The 21,691-nt window shown below is 41.5% G+C and overlaps 1 protein-coding gene and 1 long non-coding RNA gene across 5 annotated transcripts in view; both read right to left on the bottom strand.

Moving 5' to 3' along the window:
* Positions 1–333: 333 nt before the first annotated feature.
* LOC309363676 lies at positions 334–7,661 on the bottom strand. The gene is made up of 2 exons (XR_014165532.1): positions 7,372–7,661; positions 334–6,167 (listed from the first exon to the last, which is right to left on the bottom strand). It is a non-coding gene; the product is annotated as an uncharacterized lncRNA (long non-coding RNA).
* Positions 7,662–8,369: 708 nt separating this feature from the next.
* AGAP1 (ArfGAP with GTPase domain, ankyrin repeat and PH domain 1) overlaps positions 8,370–21,691 on the bottom strand; it is a 306,162-nt gene continuing 292,840 nt past the window's right edge. For 3 of the 4 annotated variants that reach the window (XM_081909457.1, XM_081909458.1, XM_081909459.1), the window contains 2 exons: positions 10,529–10,784; positions 8,371–8,602 (listed from right to left, as the gene is read on the bottom strand). In XM_081909457.1, coding sequence (XP_081765583.1) covers positions 8,456–8,602; positions 10,529–10,784 — 403 coding nt within the window. In that variant the 3' untranslated portion in view covers positions 8,371–8,455. Of the gene's footprint in view, positions 8,603–10,528; positions 10,785–21,691 lie in introns of all 4 variants that reach the window. The other variant, XM_081909456.1, reaches the window with a different exon arrangement.

The following is a 21,691-nucleotide window of genomic DNA, read 5'->3' as shown; positions in this document are numbered from 1 at the left end:
GACAATTTCCTAAGCTTTCTTCCTGACAGTTTACTAAAATAAGGCTTGACAAAATACAATTTAGTGGTACAAAAACTAAGTACTTTCTGTTGACCTCATTTGGGGTATTCTTGGGCATTACCACAATGAAGGGGCTGGTGTGTCATGTGATATTATAGCTCATATCCAATTGTCCTGAGTGTCAGTAGTTCTCATGAACAATTGGATGCCCCGTCCCAGTGGTAGTTTTTTAACACATTTTGAAAATCAGATCCCAGACAATATATTTTTAAATGCTAACCACCTTAACAGAAATGCACTTTCATTTATCCCCCCCATTAAACTATTTTTAAAGACCTGTTTAGGTGAAAGATCAGCATAGCAGCTCACTGCTTTTCCACCATGCATATGTATTTTCATTGTGAAATTATACTTGTTTGTTTGTTTTAAGGGAGAATATTTGAAGTGATACCTTTAAGAAGTGCATGTGTATCATAGAAAATGTAACAGATTCTACAAGCCCAGAGTGTTAACCTTTCATGTAGCTAAAGCATAGGCATAATTGTGTTTGGACTAACACAGTTTCCTACTGGCAGTGTCAGCTCTTTAAGAGATTGTGTAGCAATTTGAAGTTCTCTGAATGCATATCTCCTAAGCATCTCTGTTAGGAACCCTCAAGTCTCCATCCCCATCTTAGCCTCCTTTTGGAAAGAAAGGGAAGCTTATATTTATATTTTTGCATCAGTTTCATGGTCTAGGGAACCTTTGATCTAGTATTTTTATTAGCATATGTATTTTAATGCTATCCATAACCACTTCTTCTTTTCCCTTCTCCTAGGAGTATACACATTAAGATGTTAACACTCCGTACATTTACATGTGCAGTTTGTTCATAATAGTATAAAAACTGTAAGGCGTAAAAAGGATTTTTTGAGCTTTGGTCTAAGCCAAACAGCGGTAGGTGATCTCAGACCAATGTGAACTCCAGTGATTTCTCTTTTGCTAGCATTTGCACAGGACGGCAAGTATGTTTGCTATAGAGAATAGTCACATTTTGAACCAATGCCGGGATCCTCTGCTCCCAGGGGATAAGCAGAACAAGATGCACGGAACGCACAGATATACAAATACTATATATATATTAACCCACATATTTTCAAATTCAGAAGGAACATGCAGTAATATACAAGAGGGGGAAGATGAGAAGAAATTGCAACTTTCCTTAACTGACAGTTAAGCACATCAGTACAATTCACCTCTACCAAACTGAACATTTGGATTTCATTCCCTTTTCTGAAGAGCTTGACGGCATAAATCATAAGCAAGCACAGAGTTTGTCAGGTCTGAAGCTCCTATGATGGTATGTGTCAAATCAGTTGTAGCTAATCTGTCCAGGGAGAATACTGGCTTCATTACACTTGTATAGTTGAGTTCTTCCAGCATTACTGCTGTTTAATAGAACATGATTAGTCATCACGGAGAAAAAAGCATATTAGCTGAGGAGGTAGTTACATGGCACGCTTCGGTGATTGCTTGGATGTGATTGCAATATTCTTAGAAGCATCATATTATCTCAGACATGTTCTTTCAAGCCCTTGGAGCCCTCCTTTCTAAATTCACTGTCATAATTTAGTATCTGTTTAATTTTTCAGTCCAAAGAGAGGAAATCAGTTGCTGAGTATTATTTGACTGCAGCCTCCTTGGTGTAAAAACAAAATGGAAAAAATAAATAAGAATAGCTATGAAATGCAAAAAGGATTAATGAATACCGCTAAGGAAAAAATATTTCAAGCTCATTTATGAGAATAACTACATAAAAGGCTAATTTTTTTCCATTGTGAGAAATACATTGTGTCACTTTCACCAATATAAATGTGTTGAGTTTCACCCTAAATTATTTAGATTGTGTATTGTGTCTTTGGGGGGGGGGTTGGGTTACTGCTTTCAGTTTGATTTTGTATGTTGTGCTCTTGTTTGTGAACTGCCCTGAGACCTCCGGGTATAGGGCAGTGTATAAACTGAAATCATCATCATCATACAAGTAATGGCAGTGCTGGAGAATTAAAATTCTGTTTTAGTTGTCTCTTCTGCTTCTTCATCTCTTTAACTAAAGGCATAGATTTCCATTGAAGATTGCATCATGGAAGAATAAACTTATCATAAAATGGGGGAAGGGCTTTAAAAGACTGGATGCCTTATATTATCTAAAATTAATATTCCCTTAAATCCCTTAAAACCGATACTGAACAGCATGATGTAGCAATGAGGTCTGTGGCCCACATTGATCTCCATTTGGGGGGCAAGTTTGCTTTAACCTATTAAAAGTGATTAGGAAAATTAAATGTGGACATAATAAATGTCAAGCACAGATTTTGCTCATGGGGTTTATAACTACTGTTTTGTAAATCCGTGTTTATTCATTTTAGCTGTAACTCTTTGAGAGTGCTCATGTAAAGGACCAAAAATGTGATCATTTTTTGTTTGTTTTGCTTTTTGTGAAGAAAACAATTACAATTACATTTGCCAAATTTCATCATCAAACCTCTGCCATTTTTCTTTCTTTCAACAGAAAGGGTGTGGGAATGAGGTCATGTGCCCTTTTGCTTCAGTAGTCCAAGATTGTTTTGGTTTATACTACTTTATGATGATTTGTACAGTGATTATAAGGTTTGTACTATAAATATATTTTGGCACAAACAATTGTGTGAAGTAATTAATTTTTAAACTACAACTCTTCTTCTTTTGAATAGTGCTTAACAAATGGTTAATCTTTATAATGATTTGTACTCCCAAGCACTCTGGCTCCCAAGCACCCTCCACAGCATTTTCAGGAAGCATACAGTGAAATACGTTTGTGCTTCTGGAAGACAATGGTCTGCCTTTCCAAACTGTATTTCCCAACACCTTTTCTGTTAACATGTGCCAGATATGCTTTTCATCAAAGGAAAAAATATTTCTTTGTCTGGAGTGTTTTCAAGATCTGTTACTACAATCTGTGATCCCTTAGATCCTAAATATCTGCACATTATTTCACATCAATTATAGGTTATAAATTAACAGAAGTATTTTTGCCTTACAAAAAAAAAATCAATGCATGCTTATGAACATTTAAAAATTTGAATAGAACCTTTTACATACACATAACCAAAAGACACAATACACATTCTAAATAACTGATAACTGATTTGACACATACCATCATAGGAGCTTCAGACCTGACAAACTTTGTGCTTGATTCTGATTTATGCTGTCAGAAAAGGAAATGAAATCCAAAAGTTCAGTTTGGTAGAGGTGAATTGTATGAATGTTAAACATGTTCACATTAATGGAGCTCCCTCATCTGCTAATTCCTCTGGGTTCTACCTACAGCCACCTGTCCTTTCTGGGGGGAAGGATCATAGTATTTCACTGCTCCACCTGGACTACTGTGACATTAACTTAGGAGAGTGCTGGAGGTGAAATAGTTAAACAGGTTACCCAATCAGAACCTAGGGGGTGGAGTCACAGGGACTATTAAACCAGCTCTGGGAGGGGTGAAGAGGAGAGTTCGTTAGGAGGTTGGCTGGAGTGGGAGTGAATTGGGATAGAGTCTGGGGGTAGGTGGAGTTAGTGTAGCGAAATAAGCTGAGTCAGGAACAGTTAGGAGCTAGGAAGACGAGTACGTTAAATATCTGAGAGGTGGTTTAGTGAGTGAGAGCAGGTAGCAGAAGTTATAGGTCTGGATAGGCACCCCATGATTGTAATTGACCGAGACCGTTTATGAAACCACACGCTTGTTAAACTGCAATAAATAAACAGAAGTTTATGTTCCAATTTAACCCTGACTGGACTCAGTATTTACCAGGTAGGGCCTGGGTGGTGGCAGCGAGAAATAAAGTGGTGGCACAGGGATCAATAGACGGTGAAACGTCCGGGGACCCTGGGTGATCGCCACAACTACTTCTCCATGGAAGACAGGGGTATCTCCACACTACTTTCAGAGTATAAGTCTTCCAGAAATCAATGCTGATGGCATTAAGCAATGTCTACAACATTTCACCTGTTGTTTCCCTCCAGTAACTCTCATGCAGTACTTGCCTTGAGAGCCTTGCCTCCAGACACCCAGTCAATGGTCCCATGTCATGTGCTATCATTAGTGAATCCATGACCTCTTTTTGTCTTCCCCTCCCATCTACAGTTTCATCCTTTGAGCTCTTTTTATTAAAACAAATGGTTTCTGCAGTCCTCTTTTCTCCTTCTTGTCTTTTTACAGTAGCCAGGCAATTCCTGCCCTCTCTGGAGAAACTGAGAACTGAGGAGAAAAGAAGGGCTATTTTACAGACTCATGGGCTTCAGCTGTGAAAGCAATGTCTACATGTCTACAACATTTCACCGGGGAGGGGGAGGGGGGGAGCAGTGACTGGATTTAAGCAATGCTGTTGCAGGAAAAACAACCTGACTTGTGGAGCATCACTCTGTTAATGAATTAAACACTTCATTTCATTGTGTGCACCTGCAGGTATCGTGTGTCACCTCTTGCAAACGCACACTCCTTGTGGTCTTTCACAAATGCGAAGGATAAACATTGGGCATTCATCACGCTGGAGAAAATGGCTCAGAAAAGTCAGAACAAAGTTTGAATATAATTGGTGGCACCTTTAAGGCACCACAAGACTTTGTTGTTTTTACACAATTCATCAAATATGGCTTTATATACTGCAAATACCTCCATGTAATTTTACAGCATAAATCCGGTTTCCATAGATAGATGTTCATGTATACAATAATGTACATCTATGTGCCTATTTTATATGCACAAATCTGAAAGTACATGAAGTGGGTCTTCACAAGTATAAATTGTCTAATGTAAATAGTTCCACAGAAAAATGGGTGCTGCGTGGATAACGAAAGAGATGTAGATAGTACTATATATACGAGTGTCTGGTTAATACAAGCCAGTCCTGACAGGAGCAGGATTGTACCGGGTGAGCTAGATGTGACATAAAGAATGTCTCCTAATGGGTTTTGTTTTTACTGTAATGCTGCTGCAGGGGGCTCAGAATATGATAGAGCTACTGTGGGGAGGGCAGTACTTAACTATTTTCCCATAGGCCATTTTCCCAATCATAATATCTCTCCCCATCTGCTTTTCTCTCTGAGGGGGGAAAAGATACGTGAGCAAAGTATCTAAGCAGCTAAAAGTATTTAGCAGGCAAATGATCAGTGGGGAAAGAGTTAAAAAACCCTTTTCCTGTCGCTTCTCTAAATCTGGGGACACACCCCATACCAGAGTTACATTAAAGTGAAAATAGAAAGCATTGGGAGACACACCACATCTTTCCCACTGTATCCGGTTTGGCCTAAATAAAACTAGATGCTTTGAGCATCATGGAGAATCCTTGAAAAGGGTGAGTGCATGGTTTTCCTCTTGAAAAATAACTAAATATATCATTATAATCCTGTACTCATAACAAACATGTCACACTTCACTTATGCCGCATGCAAATATGGCATAGCCAGATCTGTTGTCCCTGTGATTTAATATATTTTGATTCAATGCATGGCACTTTTACCCAAGAAGGTGGCAGGGAATGAAATGCAAGAGGAACAGTGCGCTTATGAGGCAGGAGTTGTTCTTTCAGTATCAAGTGAAGTTCTGAGTTTAGCATTGTGACTTTCAGCCAGACAGTGGCATTTGACTCTAGGAATGACAAGCTGCTCTTCTGCAGTCAGGTGTTTTGAATAAATAAATTTGAATTTCAGGTTTTAATTCCACTTGTATAGCATTTGTATACAAGTGGAATTTGCTCAGTGTTGCTGAGGAGCACACTGAGCAGGGAGTTTAAAAATTGAAAGTGATGGTTGAGGTAATTGTTCTCTTAAACTTCCCCCTACTCTTCTTTCATGTACTCTAGTTTCTTCAGGTGTGAAAATAACTTTTGTCTGGGTGCGGTTGATACATATTAGGGTGAAGTAGTTATTTAGAGCAGTCAATTCATATCTGAAGTTTTTGTGTTGGTAGTTAAATTACATGCTTTCCTTTTTCTCATCTGGTTAACATTGGGAGAAAGAAAAGGATGCCCACCATCATCTGAAAATACTGGCTCTTGTTTTCTGACATTACTAATATGTTATGAGTACAAGATTATTACGATATATTTAGTTATTAGGAGGCGGCAACCCCCTGGCTCCCCTTCAGCACCATAAACCTGGATTAGAGCAGATGAGGATGGTTCAGGCAGTTACTGACAAGGGTACAAACCAGGACATACCGTATGTTCTGGCGCATCAGGCGACTGGGTGTATAAGACGACACCCCAACTTTTACTGTTAATTTACAGTGGTGCCCCGCAAGACGAATGCCTCGCAAGACGGAAAACCCGCTAGACGAAAGGGTTTTCCGTTTTAGAGGTGCTTCACAAAACGAATTTCCTATGGGCTTGCTTTGCAAGACGAAAATGTCTTGCGAGTTCCTGCGGGGTTTCCCCCCCCTTTTCCCAAGCCGCTAAGCCGCTTATCAGCTGATCCGCTAAGCCGCTTAACAGCTGATCCGCTAAGCCGCTTATCAGCTGATCCGCTAAGCCCGCTAAGACGCTAATAGCGCTAATCCGCTAATGGGCTTGCTTCGCAAGACGAAAAAACCGCAAGACGAAGAGACTCGCAGAACGGATTCTTTTTGTCTTGTGAGGCACCACTGTATAGAGTTTGGCCGCCCGCCAAGTGCGGCCAGGGGCAGAGCACACACCCCTGCGCTGCCTCTGCTGTAGCAGCAGCAGCCGGAGACAAGGCGTTTGGTAGGCAGAATGAAACCGAAACCCGCCACCTGGAGGGAGAGAGGCCCGGCCCGGCTCCCTCCCTCCCTCTGGGAAAAGGCCATGAGCGGCCGCCACAGCCTCCACTGCCCTCACCTGTGGGGATGCCCAGCTCCTTGGAGCCCCGGCCGAAGCCGCGGACCACCTCGCCATGACAGGCTCTTCATGGTGCTCACGAGCCAAGCGAAGCTCCACGGCGCCACGGCGGAGGCCGGATCCAGCTCCCACGACGACAGCAGCAGCAGCAGCAGCAGGCGGGCGAGCGCCGCGCTTGGAAGGACTTTCCGCGGCGAGGCGGCCAACGAACACGCGCTGTGCCAGTATGGAGGAGGCAGGGGCTCACGCTGTGTCACAGGAGGCTGCGTCCCCTTAGTGTTCTTCCGTGATAAATTGGGAGTAGGCATAATAGGAACAACAGCAGTGCAAGGATGCCCACCATCATCTGAAAATACTGGCTCTTGTTTTCTGAAATTACTAATATGTTATGAGTACAAGATTACTATGATATATTTAGTTATTAGGAGACCCACAGCAACCCCCTGGCTCCCCTTCAACACCATAAACCTGGATTAGAGCAGATGAGGATGGTTCAGGCAGTTACTGGCAAGGGGTACAAACCAGGACATACTGTATGTTCCAGTGCATTAGGCGACTGGGCGTATAAGACGACCCCCCAACTTTTGCTGTTAAATTATAGAGTTTGGTTGCCTACCAAGAGCCACCAGGGGCAGAGCACGCACCCCTGCACTGCCTCTGCTGTCGCAGCAGCAGCAGCCCAAGGCAAGGCATTTGGTGGGCGGAATGAAACCGAAACCCGCCACCTGGAGGGAGGGAGGCCCAGCCCGGCTCCCTCCCTCCCTCTGGGAAAAGGCCATGAGCGGCCGCCACAGCCTCCACCTACACCACCTCGCCACGCAGGCTCTTCATGGCGCCCGCGAGATGAGCAAAGCCCCGCACGGCCATGGCAGAGGCCGCGCTCGGATGGACTTTCCGTGGTGAGGTGGCCAACGAACACACACTGTACCAGTACGGAACAGGCAGGGCCTCGCGCTGCGTCAGAGTGCCTCCCCTTAAGTGTTCTTCCATGAAAAACTGGGATAAAGTGGGGCTTCGCTCGGCTTGCGGGCAAAGTGGGGCTTCACTCGGCTCGCTGGCGCCCCACTTTATCCCAATTTATCATGGAAGAACAATAAGGGGATGCAGCCTCTAATGCAGCGTGAGGCCCTGGCACAGTGTGTGTTTGTTGGCTGCCTCACCATGGAAAGTCCTTCCGAGCGTGAAACTAACCCGCCTGCCTGCTGCTGCCCTCATGGGAGCTGGATCCGGCCTCCGCCGTGGCCATGCAGGACTTCATTCAGCTCATGGGCGCCATGAAGAGCCTGCCGTGGTGAGGTGGTGTGCGGCTTCGGCCAGGGCTCCAAAGAGCTGGGCATCCCCACAGGTGAGGGTGATGGAGGCCGAGGCGGCCGCTCGCAGCCTTTTCCCAGAGGGGAAAAGCCCCTGGCGGTGCTTGGCAGGCGACCAAACTCTATAATTTAACAGCAAAAGTTGGGGGGGGTCATCTTATACGCCCAGTTGCCTAATGCGCCGGAACATACGGTATGTCCTGGTTTGTGCCCCTGAACCATCCTCATCTGCTCTAATCGGTTTTGCACTGCTGCTGTTCCTATTATGGCAATCCCCATTTATAATGGGTGAACACTTAGGACAAAGCGCTCATCTGGGCAGCCGTACTGCAGGAGAATCTCAATGCACTCTTGGCTGGTGGCTTGCCTGGCATAGGCCAATGCACCGTTTCCATGGGCATCGCGGGCCATAACGTCAGCACCGTACTGTGGAAAGAACACGCAGCATTTAGGAGCAGTAGCCGGCAGAAACGCCTGAAATAAATAATTCTCATTACCTAGTTTTAAATCTGAACAGCTTTCTGTTGTGTATCCAGCTAACATCGCCAAAGTCAGCAGCACTCGTTCCTCACTCATGGAGAAGTGAGCGTCATGCACGCTGCCCCTAGACGCGCTCGTCAACTTTCAAGGAAGAGCATTTTTAAATTAAGCAAGCTCTTTTAAACTATATACACATTTTAAGGGATATACACTGTACACTGATTCTGAGCTGCCAGCATTCATAAGACTTTTGCACCAGGTTGGAATATGTACATGTTAGGGGAATGTATATATTGTAAATTATGCATAATAACTGCAGAATAAAGAATTTCTGATTATATAATTTGAAAATCATTTGTCTTATTATAAACTAAACAGGTGTGCCATCTGTACCTGTTGTTGAATCCCTCTAAGTCCAATATGTCCGTATTTCCCTCTATTTCATCCATTTAATATTGTTTTCTATTTCATAATTTAGTAAAGTTGATAATCGATTTTGCAAAAGTTTAATTTTTTGGCTTGCACTCACATTCTTTGGATGTTTGGCTAATATTTTTTCATTCTCTTCTATTTCATTTCTAATTTGACCCATTTCCCCCTCTCTGCTTCTTCTTTGTATCATATTTTGTTGGATATAAAGTTCTCTTATATAGGCCTTGCTTGAGTCCCGTATCACCCTGATGTCTGTTTAATGTGCCATGTTTATTCGGATAAATTCCTTAAGAAGTTGTGCTTTGTTCAAAAATTTTTCATCATTTAGAATTTTTTCATTCTCCATCTTCTTTTTATTTGCCTGTTATTTTTTAATTCTAACGTAATTGAATTGTGGTCTGTTATTGATTTGGGTTATATTTCTTTTTTTTAAATCTTCAAAATTAAATTAATTGATGTCCATATTCCATCTATTCTTCCTACTGATTGTCTAGCCTCTGAATAATGTGTGTATTTTTTTCCCTTTGGATGTCTGGGTCTCCACACATCTTTTAAATTTAGGTTGTCCACCATTTGAAAAAATGTGTGTGGGAGTCTTCCCTCTTTCTCTCTGTTCGATCTAATTCCACTGAGGTAACACCATTAAAATCTCCTAGTAGGGTAATTTCTTTATTTATATATTCTAATAATTTTTCTTCCACTGATTTAAAGTACAGTGGTACCTCGGGTTAAGGACTTAATTTGTTCCGGAGGTCCGTTCTTAACCTGAAACTGTTCTTAACCTGAAGCACCACTTTAGCTAATGGGGCCTCCTGCTGCTGCGGCTGCCCGATTTCTGTTCTCATCCTGAAGCAAAGTTCTTAACCCGAGGTACTATTTCTGGGTTAACGGAGTCTGTAACCTGAAGCGTATGTAACCTGAGGTACCACTGTAATGTGTTTTATTCCCATTTGGGGCATAAATTCCTATCACTAATATTTTTTCTTTTCCATTCCTTAACTGTATTCCCAATAATCTACCTTCTTCATCCTTAAAGATTTGTTTTGCCTATATTTTAGGGTTTGTATACATTACAATTCCCCTTTTCTTTTTGTCTGAGAAGGTGAATTCTGTTCCAAGTTTTTAATTGATCAATACTCTTCTATGTTTTCTGGCCACATGAGTCTCCTGCAAGCAGATTACATGCAGAGTTTCTTCTTCATGGGTGGATTATGTGCATATTCTCCATGTAGCCTGGTGAATGTGCAGAATGGCCAGTTGTTTTGCCCATTAACTGTTCCACTTATATTTCCCCTAATGCATATATACCACCACAACACTCCAAACACTTGTATCAGATCAAACACATAAGCTGTACTATATGGCCTGGATAAACCAAAGTGACAATTCAAACCCATTAATGCAGGGCTACTCTCTCAAATTCATGTGGCACATACTCACCCAAATTAGCAGTTGCACCAACACTACATTTCCTTTCCGGCATGCTATATGTAGGGCTGAACGGCCATCTCCATCTCCACAGGTTTCATTGACTTCTTCTCGTGTCCCATGAGCAAGAAGCAGGATGACTGTTCGCAAATCTTCCTCCGCAGTTGCTCTTAGCAGGTACTGGCCTAAGGAAAACTCTGAGCACTGCAGTGCAGCAAGGAAGAGCTTCTGCTCATATTTTGCTCGGATCCAGTGCTCTTTTTCTTCCCTAGGGAAGCAAACAAACATATCATTCAATATTAGATCATGCATCTGCTACAGATCCATCCTTGTTAAGTTTCTTCTAACACATGCCTAGAAACCAGAGGCCTTTCTTCTTGGAATAACAGGTTTGGAATTGCCCAAGAAAGATGTTAAATTATTTTTGTATGCCACAACTGCTGCTTGTATTTTGTCAGCTAAAAAGTGGAAAACCCAAGAATTACCAACAATAGAAGAATGGCAGATGAAGATGATGGATTTTTCGGAGCTAGCTGACCTAACCAGAAGAGTCTGCGACCAGAAGGAGGAGGAGTATCAGGAAGAATGGAATAAATTTAATGATTATTTAGTTAAATTTGTTAAATTAAATTAACTGGAAATAGCTTGCAGGTACTTAATGGGCTTAGGATTTTATTTATGTTAAGTGATGAAGTAATATGTTTAATTCTATAAGGTGTAGGATGTTAATGTTTAAGTTAAATTTCATACAAATTGGGATTTGGAAAACCGTTAAAAGGACATGCAGTGGAAGGGGAAGTCACTTAACAAAGTTAATAACTGTAATTTTCAATAAGGCTATGATTTATGTTTGTTTTGTTTGTTTGTCTTGTGTGTTTGTTTGTTTTTTATAATATTGTTTTTTAATATATTATTTTGGGGGGGGGGGAAATAACACATGCCTAGTTTTGCAGATAATCTGGACAATCTAATAGTTGGGTTGAAATGAGGGCATTTTTAATGTTAGCAGTTTTTTTTATTTAAAAAAACCCCAGACACTTGAAATTCTGGTTTTTATTTTCTTTTGGATAAAAATAGCAAGAGAACAGTTGTATACTGTGGAAATAAGCTATTTATTCCACTTTCTAGGACATCTGGGCCACAAGTAAGAAAGACAGAATGGTAAGAATGTAGATTTATGGTTCAAATACACCACAACGCTAATATATGCCATGTAATTCACCAGAGGTCAGGAGAAAATGCCATCTCTACATATAGGAAAGAACAGTAAATACAGATGCATCCTCTGAATTACACAAATGCTCCCACAAGCCATTCTCCTAGATCAGCGCTCCCCAACCAGGCGCCCTCCAAATGTTGGAATCCAGCTCCCATCATGCACAACTAGTATGGCCATTGGCCGGCGACAATGGGAGTATTACAAAACATATGGGCAACTCCAGGTTGGAGGAGGCTGTCCTAGATGATACAAACACAATGTGGCAAGTTTAATGGATTTGACTGGGGGCCCTTTCATACCCCATACAGGGGTGTAGCTTGGTGTGGGGAAAGAAAGTGGATTTCTTTTGCTGGGCATACACTTGCTGGGAAGCAGCACTTTTGCAGTTGCCAATGATGGCACATTGGCAGAACAGACAAGAGTATCTTTATGAGCAGGTATGAATTTATTAATACGGTCACAGACCAGCGTCAACACACACAATATCATAGATCATAAAAAATATCAGAAATACAAGGGACAATATAAATATAACAAGGATTTAAATATAAAAAATTGAAATTAATTATTAGCGTGCCCCCTGTAATTAACATTTAGGGGTTTGGTCATTATGGGATACCACTTGCTTCCTGCGATTGATTGCAGACACACAGAATTTAGCTACATTTAATGTAGTCATGGGATTCTTGTCCTCTAGCAATAGTTTTAAACTATGGTATTCCGATTCTTTCCTGGACTTTTGCAAAACAGGTGTAATAAAAGTCAGACGTATATCCTCATAAAGACGACAACGTAATAGTACATGTGAAGCAGTTTCAACTTCCAACGAGCCACAAGGACAGACCCGTGCTGTGTATGGTTTACCCTCAAATCTGCCCTGAAGTAAGGCAGAAGGGAGAACGTTAAATCTGGCGAGGGTAAAAGACCGTCTGTATTTGGGTACCTGAAGACCTGACAGATAATTAGCTGGAGAAAAACCTCTCCCATGGTCCCTTATTGCTAGATGTTTGATCATTTCGCTCATATGGCATTGTAATTCTACGTCCCAGATACGCTGGCGAATTGTAGTCCTAGCTTTCTCGAAGCCTGTCGCTATCAGGGTCTGCTGTGGGATCCCCAAGCCTTTAAGCTTTTCCAGCAGTGTAGCTTTCCATCTAGATTGGTAGGTATCTAATAAGGTTAAAGGTGCCAGCCCAACCGGGAGTATCTTTATGTATGATAGTATGCACTGTGTACATGGTCACACACCAGTGTACATCCTTGAAGATAAAACACTGATTGAATGGGAGAAAGAAATGGGCACTGTTGGTCTCTCAGACTCCTACAACTTATCACATATATGGATTCCAATATTCAGGGGAGAGTGCCATTGCTTCTGTTGCTGAAATGACACCAGGAGTGTACAAGAGGAAGATGCCATCAAACTTGGGGCGGGCAGGGGGGAACCTGGAGGCTTGCAAAACTACAAAAAGTCTTTACAAAGATATCCTGACGGGGAACCAGGAACTGGGCTCAATGAAGAATGAGCATACTCAGTGACCACAGAATTCTGGAAAATTAGCAGAGGGGTAATAGAATGGAGTATCTGGTTCCTGCCAAGGTTACAGTAGACTTGCAGAAACTGATCCCAAATAAAGTTACTTTTGAAGACATCCTTGTTCATTGTGGTAAAGTCTTTAAACAGAAAGCCACTTCAGCCCAAAGTAAGGAAGTGTGGTCATGCCTTGGCTTTAGTTCTTCAAGTACAAAAATAAACAGTCCTTTGAGGTTTTGCAGCAATGCTTACCCTTCTTCTAGTAATGTAGTGTCAGGTTAGCTTTAATCTGTTTTCAAATGCTTATGTAAACAGGTCATTTACAAAGTAAATCTGGATTAGTTTTGCATCACTTCATGGTGAGCAAGGATGACCTTAACATAACCTCCCTGAATACTTTTACGCAAACCTTCCCACATAATGTGCTCCACAAAGGTAAGAGATTTCATATATAAAGGACATTCTCCCACCCTCACATATCTGAAGCAGGATGCTACCAAATAGCTGTGAAAAACTTTTATTTCTTTTTGTGAACATGATTTTTATTGTTTTTTCCAAACTTTAAAAATAAAAAATAGACTGGGTACCATTTCAGTATATTTTGGAATACTTGCAGTTCAATCTTATGCATGCCTAACTCAGAAGTAAGCCCCTCTCATTTCAACAGAGCTCACTTCCACATAAGTGAGTACACAATTGGTCTGTAAGCAACAAAATTAATTAGTGATGTCTCTGTGTGAGTAGAACAGACTTCTGCTTGTATAACAGGGACTTCATTTTCCTCTGTTCTCTCTCCTCTGAAAATTTGCTCAAGGGGGTTGGGGGACCATTCAGTACACATTTGGGGGCTGCAGGGGGATGAGACAGGATGGTGAAGCCCCATGGAATGGGCAGAAGTCCACTTACACAATGCTGGAAAAACCTAGACAGCATCTTAAAAAACAGAGACATCACCTTGTCGACAAAGGTCCATATAGTTCAAGCTATGGTTTTCCCAGTAGTGATGTATGGAAATGAGAGCTGGACCATAAAGAAGGCTGATCACCAAAGAATTGATGCTTTTGAATTATGGTGCTGGAGGAGACTCATGAGAGTCCCATGGACTGCAAGAAGATGAAACCTCTCCATTCTTAAGGAAATCAGCCCTGAGTGCTCACTGGAAGGACAGATCCTGAAGCTAAGGCTCCAGTACTTTGGCCACCTCATGAGAAGAGAAGACTCCCTGGAAAAGACCCTGATGTTGGGAAAGATGGAGGGCACAAGGAGAAGGGGACGACAGAGGACGAGATGGTTGGACAGTGTTCTCGAAGCTACCAACATGAGTTTGACCAAACTGCGGGAGGCAGTGGAAGACAGGAGTGCCTGGCGTGCTCTGGTCCATGGGAACATGTAGAGTTGGACACGACTAAATGACTAAACAACCACCACCACCAAAAAGCTCTTGGGGCACTTTACAAAAAGAAGTTATAACCAGGATGTATAAAAACAGACCTAAGGTATCTGTTAAAAGTTTAACAGAAAAAAATAGGGTACTGAAAACAATAGTGCAAAGAAGCCCCCACAAAAGCATTAAAAATCTAAAAAGTCTAGGAAAATACAAAAGTCTTCATCTAATCCAAAAATACTATAATTGATGTACCAGGTGAGCCTCTCTGGGTAGGGAATCTCACAACTGGAGCACTACAGCTGTAAAGGCCCTTGCAGAGCTCATCTGGTAGGGACACTCTGAGAAAGGTCTCTGAGCTTATGGTCTCCACAGGTATGCATGGGAGAAGATACTTCAAATAACTGGTCCTCAAGCTGTTTATGATTGTAAAAGATTAATACCAGCAGCCTGGAAATACCTTCATCAGCCTGGTAATGGACTGAGAGCCAGTGCAGCAGCAAAGCACAGGCATAGATAGCATGGTTGTTATCAGCCAGTCCCTGATTACAATCCTGCTTTTGGAAGCAGATCTATTATGATCAGTAATGCTTTATAATATAGTACACTATAATATATAACGCATTGCAGTAATCCAATTAGGAGGTTACCAGAACATGGATAATTGTACCTCTATGTTGGTGTATTATTATTAATAATGTGTTCTGAGTTACTAAGGCCACTTAAGCTCAAGAGGGTGTGAAAAATCCAATAGCACTCTCAAAGTACAGATCAGATTATTTAAGGGGAAGCACCAACCACCGCCAAACAGGCTGAACCACTGACCACTCAGTGATCAGACAAACCACCCAGTAATAGCACTTCACTCTTGTCTGGCTTCAGCCTCAGTTTATTGGCCCTCATCCAATCCATGACAGCACCTATGCACTGGTTCTGAACACCCACTGCCTCAATTGGATTGGCTGAAAGGGAGCTGGGTGTAATTCACATATTGTTGACACCTCGGTCCACATCTTCATGTAGATCAGGGACATCCAGCTTCCAAGAGACTGTGATCTACTGACACGATTAAAATCTGGCAGTGATCTACCACGCCACAGAGTCTCCCAGCTCACTAATCTGTTAACTTTTCAGTTTTCAACACCTCCTCTTCCCAGTCTGTGTTTGTGCGCTGACCTGCATCTGACCCAGCTCTGACAGCTGGCACCTCCAAGTGGGTTCTAGATTACGTTCCCATCAAATCAGGATGCTGGGAAGGAAACAGCCACAACCATATCCCTGTAGTAAGGTGCAAAGGAGGGGCAATAATAATAATAATAATAATAATAATAATAATAATAATAATTATTTTATTTATACCTTGCCCTCCCCAGCCAAAGGCCAGGCTCAGGGCGGCTAACAACCAATAATAAAAACAAGTTGAATGAATACAACTTTAAAAACAAGATTAAAATACATTAAAATATTAAAATGCAGCCTCATCAATGGAGGAGAAAGGAAAAGAAGGGGGGGTGTCAAATTGGCTCCAAGCCAAAGGCCAGGCCGAACAACTCTGTCTTATAGGCCCTGTGGAAAGAAATCAGATCCTGCAGGGCCCTGGTCTCATGAGACAGAGCGTTCCACCAGGTGGGAGCCAGTGTTGAAAAGGCCCTGGCTCTGGTTGAGGCTAATCTGACTTCCTTAGGGCCTGTGACCTCTAGGATATTGCTATTTATGGACCTTAAGGTCCTCCGTGGGGCAGACCGGGAGAGGCGGTCCTGTAGGTACGAGGGTCCTAGGCCGTGAAGGGCTTTAAAGGTCAAAACCAGCACCTTAAATCTGACCCTGTACTCCACCGGGAGCCAGTGCAGCTGGAAAAGCACTGGGTGAATATGCTCCCATGGCAGAGACCCCGTGAGGAGCCTCGCTGCAGCATTCTGCACCCGCTGGAGTTTCTGGGACAGCTTCAAGGGCAGCCCCGCATAGAGCGAATTACAGTAGTCAAGCCTAAAGTAGTCAAGGTGACCGTCGCATGGATCACTGTGGCCAGGTTGGAGCTGGAAAGGTAAGGGACCAACTGCTTGATGCGGCGAAGGCACAAAGAAGAGCAGTAGTGTAGGGGTTGCAACTTTTTATGCTGAGGGTCGCATTCTCTTGGGGATAATCCATCAAGGGCTGCAGGCCAGTAATGGGCAGAGCTAGAGCTGAAAATTGGTCAACCTAGAGAGAAAAATGGTAGTCAATATAGAAAGAATTATTTGGAGTTGGGTTGGGAACTCACAAGGCAAAGATTAAGATGACTAAATCAAGACTTGGACAGCACTGGGCTACATAGTGGTTTTGAATGGTGGGTGTGTTGTTTACTGTGTTTCACTTAATTCACTTTCTTTCATTGGATGACTTAAGCTGATGCCAGATTCAATGTACCTGGCTAAGACTAGAAATCACTTCAAAGAGCACAAACACTAAATTGTTGGTCTGGTATCACAGACTGTTGCTGGGATCCACAGCTTATTTTGGTTCAGATTTCTTTTTCCCCAAGGAAGGCCAGCCCAAGAGCAGAGTTGTCAGCACTAGATCACTTAACCTCATTCCAATCCCCTTGGGGACCACTGTTCGCATACCCTGTTAGCTAATGAACTAAAAAATGAATTATTAGAGCAGTATGCAATAAGCAGAAAGGAGGCGGCACAGTACTTCATTTTAGCCAGTGCTGACATACCTTTAAATAAATCAGTTGTATGAGAGTGAGGGGAAATGAGAGGAAGAGCAACTAATCAGCAAAGAGATAGTGAACCTCACCCTAGAAGTGAAAGATACGTGCAACTGAACATCTGCTCTAAATGTTTTTCTTTCTTTTATGCAAAACTTCTCTTTCATTAAAGCATCATGTTAAAATCACAGTAGCCAACACCAGCCCCCACCTAACTAGTTGTCAACCTAGTTAGTTGTCTTATTTGATTGCAATTGAAATTTTATAATCTATTTCCCTGGGATCACAAAACGGGTTAAGACTAACACACTAAAATATTAAGCAACGCTCTGATACAACCCTGGGAAATCCAAGAACATATCAATTGGTAGGACACGGACTTTCTTTCAGTAACTTGATTCAAAATACATTTCAAAATACTGGAATAACACTGTTCCAAGTTATCGGTGATTCAAATAAGGAACCATTAACACTAAATATAGAAGTAGAAAAAAGTAGAAATATAGTTAATAAGACCAGACAATACTTAGTAAAAATCAAATCTCTTTTCCTTTCAACCTGTTACTGTTAGAAATTGAAAGCCTTGTTTATAACAAAGCCTTGATATAACTGGATGCAAATAATCTTGCTGCCTCCTCCTCTATGCCAGAGAAGTGATGATGCATTAAAGCCTGACGAAACAGCACCATCAATTTCCTGGCTTTAATATGCATCTCTACCATCAATGAACTCTAAGCATCTTTTAATGCAAATAATGGAAACAGAGCCCTGCTTCCGACTCGGCATATGGGCTACTCAAAAACAGCACAAAAGCCTTTCGTTTATTTAGCTCCTTGAAGATAACATCCAATTACTTAAATTACTCTGCCATTTGCGCCATATCATTGTCATCTGAAAACAAATAAACCAGAAAACGTTGGTGGGGATGAAGTGAAGGGGGAAGAAAAATGGACAGGAGGCAAACAGCAGAGATACATTTCTGACAACCATTTTGCTTCACAAACTTGACTGTGCTTTGCCATCACAGCATGGCAGAGCATAAATATTCAGTTATGAGTTCATGCCCTGGACATATCAAATCATCTTTCCAATGCAATATTACACTTTTTTTTTAAAAAAAGTGAAGATTCTATATTTATTCACTTGACATCTACTCAGGTATGCTGCTTTGAATGTTCACTGTCTCTCTTAACTTTCCCTTATGTCCTTTTCAATTCTTTCCTAACATTGTCCTTGGACAAATTTTATGCAGTGATAGAAATGTAAAATTCAAACCACTTTTACTCTGTATCTGTGTGATACAGCGATACTGGAATTGTCACATAATAAATAAGGAGCTTTGCAGGCTTATTGCAAAAAATTGCCATCCGAGATCTAATGTCATTAGGACTTAGATTCACAATCTTTTGAGCAGTTGGGTTTTTCACACAACTTTCCATAAAAAACTTTTTTCAACACATGGTACCTAAATATACGTTTCACACAATAGGCAGAAGAAACCACTAAATGTTGGGAGGTAGTGATGATTACAGCTTCTTGAGAAGTGCAGCTGTATACATGTTCAATGCATTGCCACTGTACATTTTTAGGGCAGTCCTACATGTTATTTTTGACCAAAATGGTTTCCTGGGGTTGCTTTTCCTCCCTGTCCTTTTCTGCAATGTTTAGAAAATCTCCCGTGTTGTTGCATTTCTGTGTTGTAGTTTTCCTTCATCCTGCCAGTGCATGATGAGGAGCCAAGGCAGGAAACACATGTGATTAAGAATTTCCATGCGTTAGAATGGGAATATGCTCTTGGTGGCATCTCTTTGCCATGGCTCAATGTGCAATTCATGTGTATATTTAACAAAGTACCTAAAAATGTAAAGTGTACCTAAGTGAACACTATGCTTTAATGCTGTGCTAAAAACATCCAGTCACTCTATACATCAATTTATGATGCTGGGAAGGAAGCTTTACGACCAACTTTGCAAAACCACTATAATTAAAAGTTCTTTTCATGCAAATTACACAGAGAAATATGAACAAAATATTAAAACATGCAGATTTCTGGATTTCCATTGCTCTGATACAACAGAACAGAAATACTTACAACAAGCTAAGCAGTACCCTAAAAACAAAGGCAAATAATTGGCCTTATTTGCTAGCCACTGATAAATAGACAAAAATATGTCTTGTCCGACCACAAACTATCAATCTGTCCCCTTTAGTATCCTAAAATGTCTTAATTTAGTAATCTAGGCAGTATGTCAACACAACTTGATGAAATGCCTCATAATCCAGACCCTTATTTTACTGCAATACTTCTGGCTCCTAGAAAAATGTACAGGAGAATTATGCTGGCACAAAGATTGTGGGGTTTAGTAGACAGATGGCTTGGAGGAGCAAGTAAGGAAGAGGGCATGTGTGGTTGCACGGGGGTACAGTGGGAAGAGGGAAAGGCAAATTCAGTTTTGTAGTAATGACTGAAATGGACCGGGGTGAGAGAGGAAGAGAGAGAAAAGAGCTAGCTGCAAGGAATTTCCCAAAACTGTCTTCCTGCCTCAAGCAAAGCAGGAACTGGAAGGGACGCATGGAAGAAGGGCTGGGAACAATATGCTGAGTAAACAGAGGGGCTTCCTCTGTCTCTGCAGGAGAAGCCCCAGCCCTTTGGCAAAGTGAGTGCTTAGCAGTTGGCTGCTTCCTTTGCATGCATTCCTTCCCTCTTTGCCTGCGTTGCTAAGGGGAAAGGAGCATAGGCCCTCAAGGGATACAAGTTCCTTGCACACCAGAGGGATGCAGACAGCAAACAAGGACCAATGGATGCCGATTCTCTAATTACTGAAAGCTTGTAGGGAAACCCGCCACTAAACAGTGCCTGCTGACAAAATACAAGAATTTATGTGCACTGAGAAGTGGAAGAAAAGGAATAAATTTCTTTGTGCCTCCCGGTCAATACTATATGTGTTTTCAAACCTGCAGGGTGTTTTATGAGACTTAAAAACAAACAATAATCATTAATTAAATAAAACCAACCTATTAAGCTTATTAGGTCTTTCAAGTTACACTTCAGGTGACATGACAGGTAAAATAAATGACATACAAAGCATGCAGAAAGGATGTTGCTAAAAAGCATTAATATTGCAGGACTGTTCCTCTTGGTACAAGTATGGGGAGCAATTATATTTAAGTTTGTTTGCTACAGCTGTGCCTATCTAGAAGATTAGAAATTACACATTTTCAAAAATTGCTTGCTGGAGGTAAGAAGCTTAATAAATTAAGTTTATTTAATTAGCTACACCCAGAAGTCATAGGTCAGATAAAACTGTCTTTATTTTCATCTTACTTTTTGATGCACACTGCAAGCTATGATTTAAGACAGTTTCAGAGTCAATGGATTTCAGGAACATGCCTGAAACTCAAGATATAGAAAGAATCTCAACAAGAAACAGCTTATCTTGTTGCTAATCTTGATGCTAATCTTACTGCAGAACTTGAATGAAAAGTGACACAGTATCCCAGAGCTTTCCAAACTTTTCATGTTGGTGACACACTTTTTAGAAACGCATCATTTCGCAACACAGTAATTCAGTTTTACTAGCAAACCGGATGTTAAACCAACCCCTTTCCAGCCCCAGGAGGTGTGTGGGGAGCGTTCGCACGACACGCCAACACACTAACGTGTCACAACACAGTTTGGAAAGTTCTGCAGAGTCAAGTTTACATAAATCAGACTTGTAGTTTAATCTCAAAGTCATTTAATCTAACTGCCTGACTTATGGAACAGAAGTCAAAAGGGGAATGTCAAGAAAAGTAACTGTCCTTTTATAATAATCTCAATGACATGTTCCAGGGCCCAAGTGCAGTAGGAGGAAACTGCAGTAAAGCTGAATGGTTAAAGCAAGACTAATGTCTCAAAATGATACCTGGTTCACACAATACAATTATTTTCTTAAACAGATATAATTCCACACGGGAAAACTGTATGAGAATGATCCCACTGCATTCAATAAGAAAAAAATTGGTATATAATCCTCCCACTGAACTTAAAAGGACACAGAGGAGTTTGACTTTGCATGGATTGTGCTCTACAACAACAACAAACAACAACAACACTTTATTACGGTCGTAGACCAGCATAAGGAGGGAGGGGTACAATCTTTTAAAGTCACTTTTAAAAAACACACTAAAAGAAGTTAGAATAGATAGATAGATAGATAGATAGATAGATAGATGGATGGATAGATGATAGAGTCAAAGACCTAGAAAAATGATTATGTTTTCAGCCTATACTGTGTGTGTGTCGGGGGGGGGGGAGGGAGAGAATGGGCTTCCCCCATACCTTCATACCCTCTATTCAATCTGAT

Source organism: Podarcis melisellensis (genome assembly GCF_964234715.1).
Source record: "Podarcis melisellensis genome assembly, chromosome: 1".
Lineage (NCBI taxonomy): Eukaryota > Metazoa > Chordata > Lepidosauria > Squamata > Lacertidae > Podarcis > Podarcis melisellensis.
The sequence above is the reverse complement of the archived record's forward strand: the minus strand, read 5'-3'. Positions and strand labels throughout refer to the sequence as shown.